Source organism: Puma concolor, chromosome C1 (genome assembly GCF_028749965.1).
Source record: "Puma concolor isolate L17-30 chromosome C1, mPumCon1.1.hap2, whole genome shotgun sequence".
Taxonomy (NCBI): domain Eukaryota; kingdom Metazoa; phylum Chordata; class Mammalia; order Carnivora; family Felidae; genus Puma; species Puma concolor.
The window spans coordinates 209,514,837-209,531,370 of NC_141674.1; the positions used below are offsets into that span (position 1 = coordinate 209,514,837).

The window sequence follows — 16,534 nt, forward strand, 5'->3', positions numbered from 1 at the left end:
AAATTGTAACCGTGGTTATCTCATGGGAGTTAGAGAGTGAGCACTGACAGGGAAGAAACACGAGGGAACTTTCTGGAGTGGTAGTAATGTTATGTCTTGAAAGAGGGGTTACTTTACACAGGAGCAAACATTTGTCAAAAACACATCAAACAGTGCAGTTAAGATTTATGCATTTCATTTGTGTAGATTTTGTCCCCCAAACCTATGAACAAATCTTAAACTCTGGTTAATGATATTGATGCTGAAGTTTGTAAGGGTGTTAAAACTGATGTTAGCAGTTTATCTTAAAACACAATTTAAAAATGAGATGGAAAGATGGATAGATGTATGACAGAGCAAATATAGGAGATGTAGAAGTAGAATTGGAAGTAAGAACATGTGAGCGGTCCGTTCTCCAAATATTTTTGCGTTCATATTACGTCTTATTTTTCAGGTCCCTTTGGAACCCTATGAAGTTCAAGAAATCCTTTTCAACCCTCTAAATTGTCTGGGTCTCTTCCTTGCCTGAATTCTTTTAATAAATGTAGCAGACGTCACACATTTGAGACCCTTGATTATACAAGGTCATGCATTTTCGGGAATCAAATAGTGTTTGTCTCCTTGACTAAGACATAAACTTGTTGAGGGCAGACTAGTCTCATTGTTTCTCCTTCTTTTCCCGCCATGGTCCCTCCCCTACACTCACAGCATTTACGAGAGTATCGTCACATGATGATAATGTCTGTCGGAAGGACTAAGCGTCAAGACACAGACAACTGTGGCTCTTTTATGATTTTCAGATGAGTCTGTAGTTTGTATTTTAGGGACGGCCTGGCCCTGGAATACTGACTAATCTGTTTTCCTGGATATATTCCAGTTTCCATGTCATAGGCCTGAACATCTACTATTTACAGCTCAATAGTATCCACAGAGAAGAGAGACTATCTAAGAGGAGCCAAATTCAACTTCTCCAGTGAACGAAACTCAGCCTCATTGAGTAGCCTTTTGAGTATTTGGCAGGGTGGTTCTTTCTTTGGCTGTCTTTAGAGACACTGAGACAGTGTGGCAAGTTAGACAAAATGATACGCACGTCAGCAGCTTGCAGCTACCCTTATTCAACATACAAAAGTAGATCAACAATCACAAAATTATCAGAGGGTGGTTTGCACCAGGATTGCCTGATGGGACGTTGACACTGACCTTGACTTTCCTCAGTGATTAATGATCCTACAGAGGCAGAATTAGGACAACATGAGTAGCTAATAGAATCCTTGTTGTTAATTCCAAGATCTATGATCTCTAGGATTAGTGAATAGGAGTAATTTAATCCATACCAAGAAACTCCAAAGTAGATTATTACTTTCTTTAATTTTTTTTTAATGTTTATTTATTTTTGAGACCGAGAGAGACAGAGCATGAACGGGGGAGGGTCAGAGAGAGAGAGGGAGACACAGAATCCGAAACAGGCTCCAGGCTCTGAGCTGTCAGCACAGAGCCTGACACGGGGCTCGAACCCACGAACCATGAGATCATGACCTGAGCTGAAGTTGGACGCTTAACCGACTGAGCCACCCAGGCGCCCCCAAAGTAGATTATTAATCCCAAGATAAGGGTGAACTAAATACTGTAAAATATTTTCTACTTTCTCTATATTTGACTTTTGTTAATTGTATCAATTCAAGTTCTCACCTTTTTATCACATGGTTTTTTAAAGTAAATTTGAAACATTAAATGAAAAACTTTGTTGTACTTTTCAGAAGGAGACAAAATTCTAACCCAAACTTTTAATTTACCCCAAGAGGTATCAGTTCAGTCTGTGTCTGCAGGATGAGACACATCTTTCTGTTTCATCTTTGGATTCCCGCCCTTTTAACTTTTGAAGTAATTATACCAGATCCTAAAAAAACCTAGCAGATTTGACTAAAAACTTCCATTTTGAAGACAATTATTTTTCTATGGTAAGAAACAACATACCATGAAATTTGCCATTGTAACCATTTTTTTTTAAGTGCACAATTCAGTCATGTGAAGGATGTTCCCACTGTTGTGTAACAAAGCTCCAGAATTTTTTCATCTTGTGAAACTGAATCTCTGTACTCATTACACAATAATTTCCCATTTCCCAATCCCATAGGTCCTGGCAGCCACCATTCTACCTTCTGTTCCTATGAGTTTGACTACTCTAGATACTTCATTGAAGTGGAATCAATCACACGGTGTTTGTCTTGTTGTGACTGGCTTAGTTCACTTAGCATAGTGTCCTGAAGGCTCATCCGTGTTGTGGCATGTGTCAGAATTGCCTTTCTATTAAGGCTGGATAATTTTCTGTCATATATACATGTAGCATATTAAAGAAAACGATTCATCTGTTGATAGTCACTTGGGTACCCTCCACCTCTCGGCTGTTGTGAATGGTGCTGCTGTGACAATGGGTGTGCAAATACCTCTGGAATCCTGTTTGCAATTCTTTCGGATACGTACTGAGAAGTGGAAAAGTGAGATAGCTGGATCAGATTGGTCATTCTCTTTTTAATTTTTTTGAGAAACTGCCGTGCAGTTTTCTATGGCGGCGACACCATTTTTCATTCCTACTGATCGTGTTCAAGGATTCCAATTTCTCCAAATCTTCATTAACACTTGTTATTTTCTGTTTTTTTTCCCCCCTTAATCGTAGCCATCCTAATGGGTGTGAGGTGTAAAAAATTATTTTTTAATGGGAAAAAAATCACTTTCATGAAAGGGGTTGAAAAGATTCGGTAGTACAACATCCAAATAAGACTCATTCTATGTTATGTTTGTTGCGGCCTGTCATTTCTCCCATTGTTCACGGCTTTGTTTTTCTGTAAGGTTTCTGAAATCAGCCGCCCGCTGAAATGAGGTTTCTGACTAAGCCGCACACCTCTCTCTGTGTTGACTGAGCAGAACTTGAACGTGAGCTTTTGTAATCCCATTTTCTATGCTGAATACGTGTCTGTAAGAGAAACTACTTTCTACAATTGTGAGAAACCGATGGTGTAAACGGGGTCTGTCCCTAAAGAGATAACGTGAGTTAAAGTTGGTCGTCACCGTGGACCTCAGAGTTCTCATGGCAGAAAAACACAGGAGTCTGTCTAGATGAGGGATGGTGAACCAACATACCTACCGGACCCAGGCAGGCCTTGTAAATGAGTGAAGCGGGCTGGTTGTTAAACAGCAGAGACCGGAGTGCAGGGATTCATGCTCCTTCAAAAGGAGGAAGCTGGGACTCAGCTCCAAAGCACTGTGGCATGAAGGAGCATTGACTTTTGTCCGCCTCGTGTGGTGTTAGATCTTCCAACGTGACAAGAAAAGTTGACAAATTTTAAATATGGCGATTGTTTTTGTTGATGTGAGTGTACTTTGAATCTTTATCATTTCACCCATCCCCGCCCCCCCCCCCCCACCTCCCCTCTAGCAATTACTCGTTGGTTCTCCACAGTTAAGAGTCTGTTTTTTCATTTGTATCTTTCTTCCTTTGGTCATTGGTTTTGTTTCTGAAACTCTACATATGAGCAAAGTCATATGGTCTTTGTCTTTCTCTGACTTATTTCCCTGAGCATTATACCCTCTAGGTCTATCCGTGTTGTTGCAAATGGCAAAATTTCATTCTTTTTATGGTGAATAATATTCCGTCATATATATGTATGTATGTACATATATATACATATATATACACCATGTCTTCTTTATCCATTCATCTATGGATGGACTTGGATTGCTTCCATATCTTGGCTATTGTTAATAATGCTGCAATAAACATAAAGGTGCATATACTTTTTCAAATTGAGGTTTTTGTTTTCTTTGGGTAAATATTCGGTGGTGGAATTACTGGATCATATGGTGATTCTCCTTTTAAGTTTTTGAAGGAAGCTCTATACTATTTTCCACCGTTGTTGCACCAATGATATGGCAACACTTTTAATAAAAGGAAAACACTGCTGTGTAGGACAAATAAAGCACATTTCTGGGTGGGATGTGGCCCACTGTTTGGTGGTTTGCGGTATGAGGGTTAGATGATCTCTAAGGTCCTTTGAGTTCCCAAATGCTTTGATTTCCAGATTTTAAGAATGTATTAAAAATAGCAGCAATAGCCAGGGTCTATGACTTTATTTTGTATCTTGGATTACTCAAAACTATAGGCTTGAAACTTGGTTTCACTAGAACGGATCAAAATGACTGAATTGTTTGATATAGAGACACTGTCTCCTTAAACACTATATTTATCTTCAGTGAATTGTACTAGGAAAGATTTGTGTGACAACTCACATCACATTTGAAATGATACATGACTTTCTGCAGCAAAAACTGCTGTCTTTTATTTGATTTCTCAGATCTGTATTGAATTTCAGCAAAATTGAAGAGACCAAAAAAAAAAAAAATCAGTTTATGTCTCAATCAACTTCATGAACTAAAAGACAGATGAGATTCTTTTTTTTTTGGCTCCGGATTTCTCTGTCCCTGCAGAATTATTGGAGAATATTGGAGGTTGTCTGATCTCTTCCATAAGAACTCTTTTGTTTTAGTAAGAATGCATCTCTGATTTATATTTGTTCCTTGCCTGGTATTCTTTGTTTTCTTCTTTTGTTAATAGAATGCTGACTTCCCAATGAGCCACTCTGGTTGCACTCTTGGCCTTGAATGGGGATTCTCCAAGTGTGCTAAGCCAGCAGCATCAGAATCACCTGGGAACTGGTTAGAAATGCACATTCTCAGGCCCTGCCCCATGGGTTGAGATGATTCTGGTGTTACTCACCCACACCTCAGCTCCAGGCCGGATGATTTATGCACTATGATTGGTTTAAGGAGGGGCATATGATCTAGGTCAGTGGTTTTTCAAACTTTCCAGTGAATCTGAATCACTTGGGGTACTTGCGAAAACAAAAGTTGCTGGTCCCCTCCCTCAGAGTTTATGATTCTGTAGGGCTGGGATGGGACCTATGCATTTTATGTAAATTCCCAGGAATTGTTGGTGCCGCTCCTGGGACCATACTTTGAGAACCAGTGATCTGATCTAATGAGATTAAAGCCTGAGAATTTTCTTGGAATTAATTTCACATGCATCATTTAGCTGATGCCTCATAACTGCATGCGAATAACTACCCCAGATCTTAGTTGCATGTGACAATATGTATTTATTTCTCCTTTACACAGCTGATGGCTGTGATGACTGTCCTGTATTTGACTGCTTGAGTCTGTTTGGCCAGACTTGGCTCCAAGCTGGAGGCTCAGCCCAGCTCTGCTCCGTGTGTCTTTCATCCTCCCTGTTCCGATGGCTACTCAACCCCAAACGTAGTCCTTTAATGATGAAAGGCAAATGCCAGAGATTGGGTCCCACTGGGTGACCTTACTGCAGCTCTAACCCATGTCAGTCACATCTATTAATATTCTATCAGCCAAAGCAAATCACATGGGCCAAGGCCAATATCCAAAGCACTCATAAAAGCCAGAGAGGAGATCATGAATATTTGCTGAATGGTAATCTAACATATCATATGTGGGGATATGCTTTCTCTCCACTCAGTTTTTAAGTTGGCAAACTGTTTGCAGCCATATAGGAATGCAAACTGCCTCAGCATCGACCAATAAAAAGAAAGTCAGAGCTGAAAGCTAGAGAGAGTTGGAATCCTAAGGATGTAGCTATCTTAAAAACCAGATCTACCACTCAACTTTTCTGGTACCTAATCCTTGAGATGATGAGCATTTCAATAAATACTGTACTGAAGTGTGTATTGAAATATTTGTTTGCCAATTTTTTTGAGTGCAGTGGTATTCTAGAAGTTTGATTTAAAGTTGAATTTACTGCCAAGGAATTGGCAAAGACTTTCAATGCCCTGTAACATTTCACTTGGTCACACCTCAAAGGATCAGATAAAAGTTAAGCAGTTAAGTGCCATAGGTGACCAGAACGGAACTCTGTATCTTCATGGGAGTACCTTTGTTAGAAGTTGTGTAATGATGCTAATAACAATGATGCTGGCTTAAATGACTTTTTTTTTTTTTCAACATTTATTTATTTTTGGGACAGAGAGAGACAGAGCATGAACGGGGGAGGGGCAGAGAGAGAGGGAGACACAGAATCGGAAACAGGCTCCAGGCTCTGAGCCATCAGCCCAGAGCCTGACGCGGGGCTCGAACTCACGGACCACGAGATCGTGACCTGGCCGAAGTTGGACGCTTAACCGACTGCGCCACCCAGGCGCCCCTTAAATGACTTTTTAAGTTCCATTTTTTCTCGCCAGAAATGACAGCTTACAGATACTAAGTGCTTACTCTTCCCGGGCTGTGTGCTCTCGTCTCTGCTCCTTATTTCATTTCATCGTCTTAACAGGCTCATGAAATTGGTGTTTTCATCATTGCCATTTTACAGATGATGAAACTGAGGCTCAGTATGGACACTCACTCAACACCACACAGGAAATTAGTGCTAGAGCTGGGGTTTTATATCTTCTCCAAGGCTCAGGCTAAAAACCACAATGCCATTCAGGCTTAATACTTTAAGCCACCTTCAACGGTATGAGTAGGGAAAATAGAGTCATTAGTCGGCATGAAATTGCTCAAGGAAGCTTTGGTAGCTTTTTTGTTTCATTTACTCATTCATTCACTTATGCATACAAGTGTTGATTGAGATCCTTTTAAAAATTTTTTTAAAGTTTATTTATTTTGAGAGAGAGAGAGACAGAGAAAAAGTAGGGTAGGGGCAGAGAGAGAGAGAATCATAAGCAGGCTCTGTGCCATCAGTGTGGAGCCTGACGCGGGGCTTGAACTCATGAACCATGAGATCATGACCTGAGCCGAAACCAAGAGTCGGAAGCTTAACCGACTGAACCACCCAGGCTCCCTTTTTGAGACCCTCTTCTATGCCAGGCACCTCGCTAGGACTCTGGACTACAAAGACACAAAATGCAATCTTTGTCTTCATGCTTGTTTCAACTATATCTTTTCTGTCTCCTTACGGAATTTTCTTTCCTTACTCTTGAACCATGCAACATCTTAGCTGCATAAGACCAGGAGATGGTATTTGTTGTGGACCCGTGGCAATGGACTGCCAGACGAAGTCTTTCAGATCTGATTTTAATTGCATATTCAAGTGTTAAGATATCAGTACGGAAAATATAAGTGAGGAATTCTGACAAGGAGAAGGTTAGTACATTTTAAAAAGGAGAATATGTTAGCATTCAGACTTCAAAGGACACATCATCTGATATAGTAAATAGATCATCTAAGAAGTTGCTAATTCCAATAACAAGGTGAGATGAATTAGAAAGTAAAGCATGGTTTCACTCCAGAGGAACACTGCACTCACGTCAATTTGTGAGGTGAAAGGATGGGGAAATTTTCAGTGACTCCGACCAGGGGCTATTTCTATGGCTTCCAGAAGAGGCGACTGGTTGTAGCTGCAGAGTCCTCCGAGGGCCCTGCATTTTCGCCAAAGTCACTCTTTCTCAGAGGAGAAAAGCTGCACGTTTGATGAGACTGCAAAAATCGATAGTACAACATATTACAACCTGTTCTTCCAATTAAGGCATCCTGTGATCTTACTGACAGCTCGATTTGAAAATTCAACTTTTAATGATGTACTTACTCATCATGCCAAATGGAAGTTATTTTGAGAGGTATAAAATAATGTTGCCATGATATCGCCCAGAAACAAACAGATGCCTCATCTGATGGGAGCTTTTGCAAATGGAAAACCTCAGACTCCCAAGGGCTGGTGATCTGCCTGGGAGTCAGGAAAGTGCTGGCTTGCTTTGCTGGGCTAGACTCATGTGTGTTTCATGCATTTTTTAAACATCTCAATCTCATTTCCTTCTTGCCAAATGTATGATGTTAGGAAATCCCCATTTCTGGGGAGTGGCATCTCCCCTCTTGGGGCTCTGACTCATCCCAAGCAGGACCGACAGTAAGATAGGAAAGAAAGATGGGGGAAAAAAACCCTGATTCTTTTAACAGAGTCCTTGACTCTGTTAGCCCAGTTACACACTCGAATTAGGCGGCGAGTGATGGTTTTATAAGCCTGTTATTGTTTTGTTCTCAACTTTTTCCAGCAGTAAAATATAACTATCCGTGGTATCCGAACCAGGATCCCTTAAAGTTACAGATCGATTTGCATCACCATTTGCAACTTAAAGTCTTAATGGGAACAGTTTTTTTCTAGAAAGGAATCCTATTTTCAGTTCTTCAAATGTTAAAGGCAGAGTGAAGGACCACACCCTTTCTGGATCCTGTAGTTTAGGAATAACTAATTCAATACACTGAAGAGGGTCAGTGTCTGTTTTGCTCAGCTGTTCAGAAGGGAGAGGCTGAATATTGAAAACTACCTCATAGAATGTGATGGGCCATTGGACTGTCTGCATCCAAGGGAATATTTTTGAGCTGAGATGGTGAAAGACCTCTGTCATGGCCTTGGGTCACTGCTAGGAAATATTTTCAAAGAACACTCCAGAGCCTTTCTGGCTAGATTTCTAGTTTACTTGACTTTTGCTAAAAAGTAAAAATTCCTTTTAAAAAAAATGGATTTAAGTTGATTTCTAGGACTTCGCTATTATTTTATTTATTTTCTAAAAAATTGCTCATCCCCCCCCCCCGCCAATTAATAAAATTTCCCATCTGAAGGGAAAAATAACATTGCAGAAGATGAGTCCTTTTGGAATCCAGAGAGACTTACTAACCTCCATGCAAGTGCTATGAAACAGACTTCCTTGGTCACTGGGCCATTCTGTTCAATAAAATATCCTGCAAATACCACGCACTATCTTATTTATAACTTAAAAACTGGGTTTAGTAGTTATAGTTGTATTGCTTTTGACAAAATACGAGGGAAGTCATAAGCCTCAAAAGCAAATATCCTGTATTCATTAGGAATATATCCGAGAAACAATGACTTTTTTTTTTTAATTTTTTTTTCAACATTTTTTATTTATTTTTGGGACAGAGAGAGACAGAGCATGAACGGGGGAGGGGCAGAGAGAGAGGGAGACACAGAATCGGAAACAGGCTCCAGGCTCCGAGCCGTCAGCACAGAGCCTGACGCGGGGCTCGAACTCACGGACCGCGAGATCGTGACCTGGCTGAAGTCGGACGCTTAACCGACTGCGCCACCCAGGCGCCCCGAGAAACAATGACTTTATAGTTGGATATTAATATTAATGATGTAAGAGCATTGCAAGCAGATTCCTCTGGAGAATCCTTGACATTAGTGTTATTTTTTTTTTTTTTCAACGTTTATTTATTTTTGGGACAGAGAGAGACAGAGCATGAACGGGGGAGGGGCAGAGAGAGAGGGAGACACAGAATCGGAAACAGGCTCCAGGCTCCGAGCCATCAGCCCAGAGCCTGACGCGGGGCTCGAACTCACGGACCGCGAGATCGTGACCTGGCTGAAGTCGGACGCTTAACCGACTGCGCCACCCAGGCGCCCCGACATTAGTGTTATTTAAAGCTATTCTTTGTAAACCTTTGCTCAATTACTCAGGCTTAATCACCATTACCTTCGCCAAGTGACCTTCATGAACCCCATTTGGACATGTTTTGATCTATCACTCCTTATTCCTGTAAGATCAACTTTATGTGCTCCCTGGAATATTTCTCTTGAAACTTGTGATTTATGATCTACCCAATTATTCTTCTCTTACTTCCCATCCCCAAGCCCATGCATTCCCTACAGGAAAATCAAGAGGCAGGGCGAAGGCAAAGGAGTTTAGAGCTTTCATGGGAATTTCTTTCTTTCGTTGATATTTTCTCATCTCTGCAATTCACTCACAACACCTAATCACCCAGGTTCTGAACCCAAACTTGTGTATCTGCTTATCTACCCCCTATTCATCACAGCTCCTCTCCTGTGCCCATGGGTAAATGTATACTTATCATGTTCCATTATGCGCAAATGAGCTACTGGCCAGGACAGGACCGTGTTCTCTAAGTAGACCATAGATGCTGTCTTTATTCTCAGGCCATAACCAGGGTATGGCTGCAAAGGACATGCCAAAGGGACTCTCCAATGTCTACTCTTATGATGTCTTTAACTCCCTTCCCCCCCTCTTAAAACATTCAGTATTTTATGAGAAAAACTTTCTCATGTTTTCACGCTTCTTTATTGGCATTCATTATCCACAGGTGGCTCTCTCAGTAGCCATCAGACCTTGAATGTTATCTGAGAATCAGGGGAATCAGATACTGATTGCATTGGGATGATGGGATTGATAACTGAAAATGTTCAATTAGCAACTAACAGATGACATATCTGTACAGCACTCTACAAAGTATCCACCCATCTCTTTTATTCACTTCATTCTCTTAACTTGTTCAGTGGTGATCATGTCCCTCTCTTAGAGAGTTTCAGTGATTGCCCAAGGGCATACCTGGTTGAGACTTCGGACAATTAGCAGGTATGATTCTTTGTAACTCATTTACTATTTCACCTAGATCTAATTTAACTGAATATTTTCCGGGGTGAGTTTAGCTGTGATGGAGGAGATGATTGCCTATGCAGTGAGATGGTGGAGAGGGGTGTGGGTTGAGGAAGAGCTTTAGTGGCAGAATATCTGAAGACCAACAGCTCCAGCAATTAGAAATTCACTTCCTTGGGTTAAAGTTTGTTGTTTGAGGACATTAATTTTCCCAGGAAACCACAGCACTCTCTCCTATAATCAGTCATTATATATATATAGTTTGAGATAACATGATGTTAGCCTTTGGGGAGGATTCATGCACAGATGAACCTTTGGGGAGGGTCCATGCACAGATGGCACAACAGGTAGGCTGTCATTTCTGGCTTCTGTGCCCAGCACGTTGCTGGTTGCTCATACCTTCTTGGAGCAGAGGTGGCCTCACGTAATCCTCCCCAATCCAGCATCCCAGGCAACAACCTGTCTTTGATTGGAATTGGCATTTGAATTGGAACCCATATGGTTCCAAGCACAGATGGGGAAGGTGTGGGCTCTCTGCCTCAGGAGGATAGGGCTGGGTGAAGGGCCAGAGTAGGGACCACAGTGAGGCAACCTGGGTGACTGGGTGATGGGGAGGGCACAAGAATATAAGGGAACTGGGGGCAAAAAGGAACTGGGAAGCTTCCAAATGAAAACATCATATCATTAATAATTCTGCCTAAATTTGTTCCTGTACATAAATGTATCTAGTGTCAAATATTTCAGTAGCAAAACAGAGAACTGAAAAGAAATATGAAAGCAGTGAACTCTGATATTTTCAAAAAAATTCTTGTAAAAAAAGAGATTCAAGGGGGACCAGTGGCTCAGCCAGTTAAGAGTCCGACTTCGGCTCAGGTCATGAGCTCAGAGTTTGTGAGTTCAAGCCTCATGTTCGCTCTGTGCTGACAGCATGGAGCCTGGAACCTGCTTCGAGTTCTGTGTCTTCCTTGCTCTTTGCCCCTCACCCACTCACATTCTCTGTCTCTGTCTCTCTCAGAAATAAACATTAAAAAAATATTTAAAAAAGAGATTCGAGGACACTTGTTCCTACAATGACTTCTGGTTTCAAACCCATCGTCCCACAGTTTGCTCTTCTTCCCGCTGCTCCCTGTCCGCACCACGCCCCCCCCCCACCGCCCCTAGCGTTTTTTCTGGAACTGCTCCATCCTGACAGAAGTTTGAGAACTTGGCTCCAGAACTCTGAAGTGCAGTGCAGCAATCTGAACTGCCAAGACCACAAAGAAGATTAAGACAAAATATGTCTTCAAGGAAGGCATGACATGGTTGGAAAGAACACATGGACACATGAAAAGAAAATGTAACTAAGAAAAGGAAAATGGATGATTAAAGGCGATATGGCCAATGAAGGGCAGAGGAGGTGAAATCCAGGTGAACAAGGGTCATAAGCAAAGCTTCTGGAAAGCTGTTGCCCTGAGCCATTCCCAAAGAAAAAGAGTCTATGTGGAGGTGTCCATGCAGGAAATGTATTGGGAACCAGTCTGCCTCTTTGGAGTTCTCTTCAGAGGATGACTAGGCATAGGGGAGGAGCTGAGCTGTGATGTAGTTCCAGATGGCCTCAGTTAGGAGCTGGGAGCTGAGATGGCCTTTCTGAGCTGTCTTGAATTGGGGCAATGAAGCCAGGCCTTTGCAGTTTCCACCATCAACCAGTCATTGAGGGCCAGCTTCGTCAGGGTGAGTGATGTGACCTTGGGCCAGGGGAACTCAGTTGAGAGCCCTTAGCTTCCAGGGGGTACCAGCAACTGGCAGAAAGGGTGTTTCAGTCCTAAAGGGATGGAACTGGGGTGGTGTCACAGCGTGCACCACCAGTTTGAGTTCCCATGGTCCTGAGGTCTATGGGTCGGATTTGTGTGGTTGGAGAAAAGGAAAAGGGATCTTTCAGTCCGAAGAGGCACACGATAGGTTTTGTTTTTTGTTTTTTGTTTTTTGTTTCCAAGTGAGCAGAACATGGTAGCTCTAAGTCAAGGGTACATGTAAGCAAACAGGCAGGATAAGAAACTAGGAGGAGGACAAGGGGCTTCCTGTAGAGAATCTTGAACGTTAGCCATGCCTGTACTTCTGTACTTCATCATTTTCTGAACAAAAATATCACACTATCAGCATATGATATGATATCTGTTTTTAAATATATATAATTTTTCACTGATACAAATGTGGGAGTGAAGGATATGGGGACCACTTGTTATAAGCAAATTAAAATTTTGTTGTTACATTTTATTTCTTTTTGATATATATATATATATAGAGAGAGAGAGAGAGAGAGAGAGAGCGAGAGAGAGCACACACAAGTGGGGGAGGGCAGAGAGAGAGAGGGAGACACAGAATCCCAAGCAGGCTCCAGGCTCTGAGCTGTCAGCACAGATCCCGACATGGGGCTTGAACTCACAAACCATGAGATCTTGACCTGAGCTGAAGTCAGATGCTTAACCGACTGAGCCACCCAGGCACCCCATGTTATAAGCAAATTTAAAGTGTGATTTGGGATCATTTGTCACATTTGCTCTCAAATTTGTTTCATTTCCTAATTGCTCATAAGAGTACTGCTCAAAGAGTACATATCATCTATATATCTATTTATATCTATCTATCTATCTATCTATCTATCATCTATCATTTATCTATCTATCATCTATCTATCTATCTATCTATCTATCTATATCTATCTATCTGTATCTTTCTGGCATTCGACTATCCTATGAGATGAAAAATCAGTCTGCATATATGGTAAAATCTTGCAGAGCAACCTTCAGGATTCTGAAAGCTGATATTTCCTTGTAACATGTTCTCCATGTTTCAGAAAGCTATATGTCATTATGAAGGAAACAGGCTGATGGGGCCCTTTCATATTGGCTTCAAAATGGACGAGAACACAGTTAAAATAGGGACATACTGGGTGACTTTGGATAATGGACACTTGTTTGTAAGGTAATTGTTACCCAAAATGCAGGGACACGTTAATTTTTTTATAGGCTGTGCATTTTGCACTTTGAAATGGGAATGGGAAGAGAGGTAGCTGCTGGGTGGGATGATGAATGGATGGTGGACAGAGCCAGGACTGAACCTAAGCACTAGTTCCACAAATTCTGTGTTGGATACTTTCCAGAGTAAATATGGAAAATGATGCCACTTGTCTTATTTTTGTTCTTTCCATTCGTAGAACTGTGAAATTTACTACCATTTTTTTTTACAGAGCTTATTTTGAGGAGTTATTAATTTGAGTAAAATACTGTAGATTGTTTTGAGAAAGGTTATATAAAGATAAAAAGAATATAAAATAAGAATTCAGTGTCTTGGCAACTGAAAATCGGGTCTCTGGTTTACAAGGCAGAGTCTTCTGCAAAGGATATTTTTAGAGATAGTTAATTAGAGTACTCAGTGGAATTTTTATACCTGTTGTGCCTGAGAGTCCCATGGAGCTGGTTATAGCTCCTAGGGGTTTCTATTTCAGGAGGTTTGATACAACCCAGAGATGTGCATTTTAACATGCGTCCTGCCTGATTCTGAAGCAGATGATCTGCTGTCCACATCTAGTGATCACTACGCTTTTGAATAGGGATCTGCACATGCTTATAGGGTCTAGGCAGGAAATACAAATAAGGGGGGCTGATCTGGTGTAAGTCAATTAGGGCCTGGTGCCAACTCTGGCAAGCTGGAAAGCACATATAATGGGGTCCACAGTGTCTCCGTTTTAACTGATTGCTGTCATGTGGGAATATGAATCTGGCATTGCCAGAGAGCTTGATTCTTTTAACAGATACCAAGAAGCTGGAATTTTATGTGTCCAAATATTTAAGTGTTGATATCTAATTGAAAACACTGAAGACTCCATGTGGAACAGATAAGACGTGTGTGTTGGTTTCAGTCGGAGAAGCCAGTTCAATGCATCTGGTCTAAAGAAGGAAGGAGAGGCATCTGGGTGGCTTAGTCAGTTGAGCCTCTAACTCTTGACTTTGGTTCAGGTTGTCATCCCAGGGTTGTGAGATTGAGCCCCCGTGCTGGGCTCCATGATGAGTGTGCAGCCTAAGATTCTCAATCTCTCTCTCTCTCTCTCTCTCTCTCTCTTTCCCTCTGCTCCTCCCCCCTGCTTATGTGCTCTCTTTCTAAAATAAAATTAAAAAAAAAAAAAGAAGGAAGGAACACAACGCTTTGGGATTCTGCAGAGTGAGTTTTGATGCTGTTAAGGCAGAATGGTCTTAGTTGATTTTCTCTAGAGAGGTTGCAAAACTACACTATTTAGTGGGAGTAAAAAAAAATCTATTATTTCCGATTACTTCCTTAGAGATTTTATTTGCAGATTTGGACAGGCATCCCATGTTTCACAGTGTCAGGGCAGGGGGGTGAGTGTGTTGGGATGGGCTCGAGGACTTGAAGCTAAGGGTGGGAATTGGGAGGGAACAACAGCAGGAGCAGAGTCTTCCCAAGTTCCTGGGGCCGGAATGATGCGAAATTAGGTCAGAAGAGCAAAGATTCTAACACAGCCAGACAGATATCCAGAGAGCTGGAGTCAGGATGAAGCTGGGAGTGATACCTTGAATCAGATGTTAGCTCATCACAGGGTTTTGTTTTGTTTTGTTTTTTAATAAGGCAGTGAGTTCTATTTTAGAAAAGAACAGTTACATACATTTTGAGTGATCAGAATTCTCATCTAACATATTGTTCCATCCCTTCTGCGTTCACAGCATTTAAATATGTCTAAGCTCGGGGCGCCTGGGTGGCGCAGTCGGTTAAGCGTCCGACTTCAGCCAGGTCACAATCTCGCGGTCCCTGAGTTCGAGCCCCGTGTCGGGCTCTGGGCTGACGGCTCAGAGCCTGGAGCCTGTTTCCGATTCTGTGTCTCCCTCTCTCTCTGCCCCTCGCCCGTTCATGCTCTGTCTCTCTCTGTCCCAAAAATAAATAAACGTTGAAAAAAAAATTAAAAAAAAAATATGTCTAAGTGCGACCTTCCTTTGTGGCCCTCTGTAGACCCTGGCCAACGGACTTTTGAAGGAGAAAGACGAACTCAGCCAAAGTACCCTAATTTGAGGCTGGACCTTTGGAAGGGCTGTGGAGGATGAATATAAAATGATATTCCTGAGCTTGCCTTCCGCATCTGGAGGCAGCTCAGATCAGTCTCACTGCTGCCAGCGTTGGCTGGGGGACAGGGGTGGCTGAGGGAGGAGGTAGGATGTGTTAGTGGTTCCCAGACCCGGCTGGAGATCAGTCACAACTCTGTTGAAAACACAGATCGGCCAGGATGAGCTCATAATGCTGCAGTAACAAACAGGTCCTGAATCGTGGGGACCTTAATACAACCAAATGTATTTCTTTTTTTTTATTAAAAAAATTTTTTTTTTCAACGTTTATTTATTTTTGGGACAGAGAGAGACAGAGCATGAACGGGGGAGGGGCAGAGAGAGAGCGAGACACAGAATCGGAAGCAGGCTCCAGGCTCCGAGCCGTCAGCCCAGAGCCCGACGCGGGGCTCGAACTCACAGACCGCGAGATCGTGACCTGAGCCGAAGTCGGACGCTCAACTGACTGAGCCACCCAGGTGCCCCAACCAAATGTATTTCTTACTCAGACTCTATCAGTGGGAATGTTAGTTCGACAAGGTTAGTGTGTGTGTGCGTGTGTGTGCGTGTGTGCTCATTGTGGTCACTTGGGGACTCAGGCTGATAGAGGCTTCATCTCCATGTGACTGCTTCGGTGAAGGGACTGGGCAGCACCACCCACTGGCTTTTAAGGATCTGCCTGAGAACGACACACATCACTTCTGCTCACATTTCAAAAGCAAGTCACGTGCTCAAGTCTAACTTCAAAAGAGGCAGGAACGTGCACTCCTACCACAGGTTTATAGAGTGTACGGATGGAATATTTGTGAAGAGTCCTATTAAATACCACAACCCTTAAGATTCTGATTCATTCTAGTGATCTAACTTTGGAAACCCCTGGCCCATCCAATTGATCTTTGGAAGAACTGCCTGGCTGCTGGTTGAGTTCTCTTCCTGCCTTCTTGAAAAGGCACTGCAGGGAGTGAGTGTAACATTGCGTTAGCAGACGTCCAGCAGTGAACCACTTTTAGGAGCAATTCACCCACTCTTCAAGAGGGAACCAAA

General features: G+C 42.2%; 1 protein-coding gene across 1 annotated transcript in view; it reads left to right on the forward strand.

The window, feature by feature from the left end:
* The window catches only part of LOC147578705 (uncharacterized), a 33,256-nt gene extending 32,619 nt beyond the window's left edge, over positions 1 to 637 (forward strand). The window contains exon 5 of the mRNA XM_086719761.1: positions 434 to 637. Within this exon, the coding sequence (XP_086575887.1) occupies positions 434 to 482 (49 nt within the window). The 3' untranslated portion in view covers positions 483 to 637. The remainder of the gene's footprint in view (positions 1 to 433) is intronic.
* Positions 638 to 16,534: the final 15,897 nt, after the last annotated feature.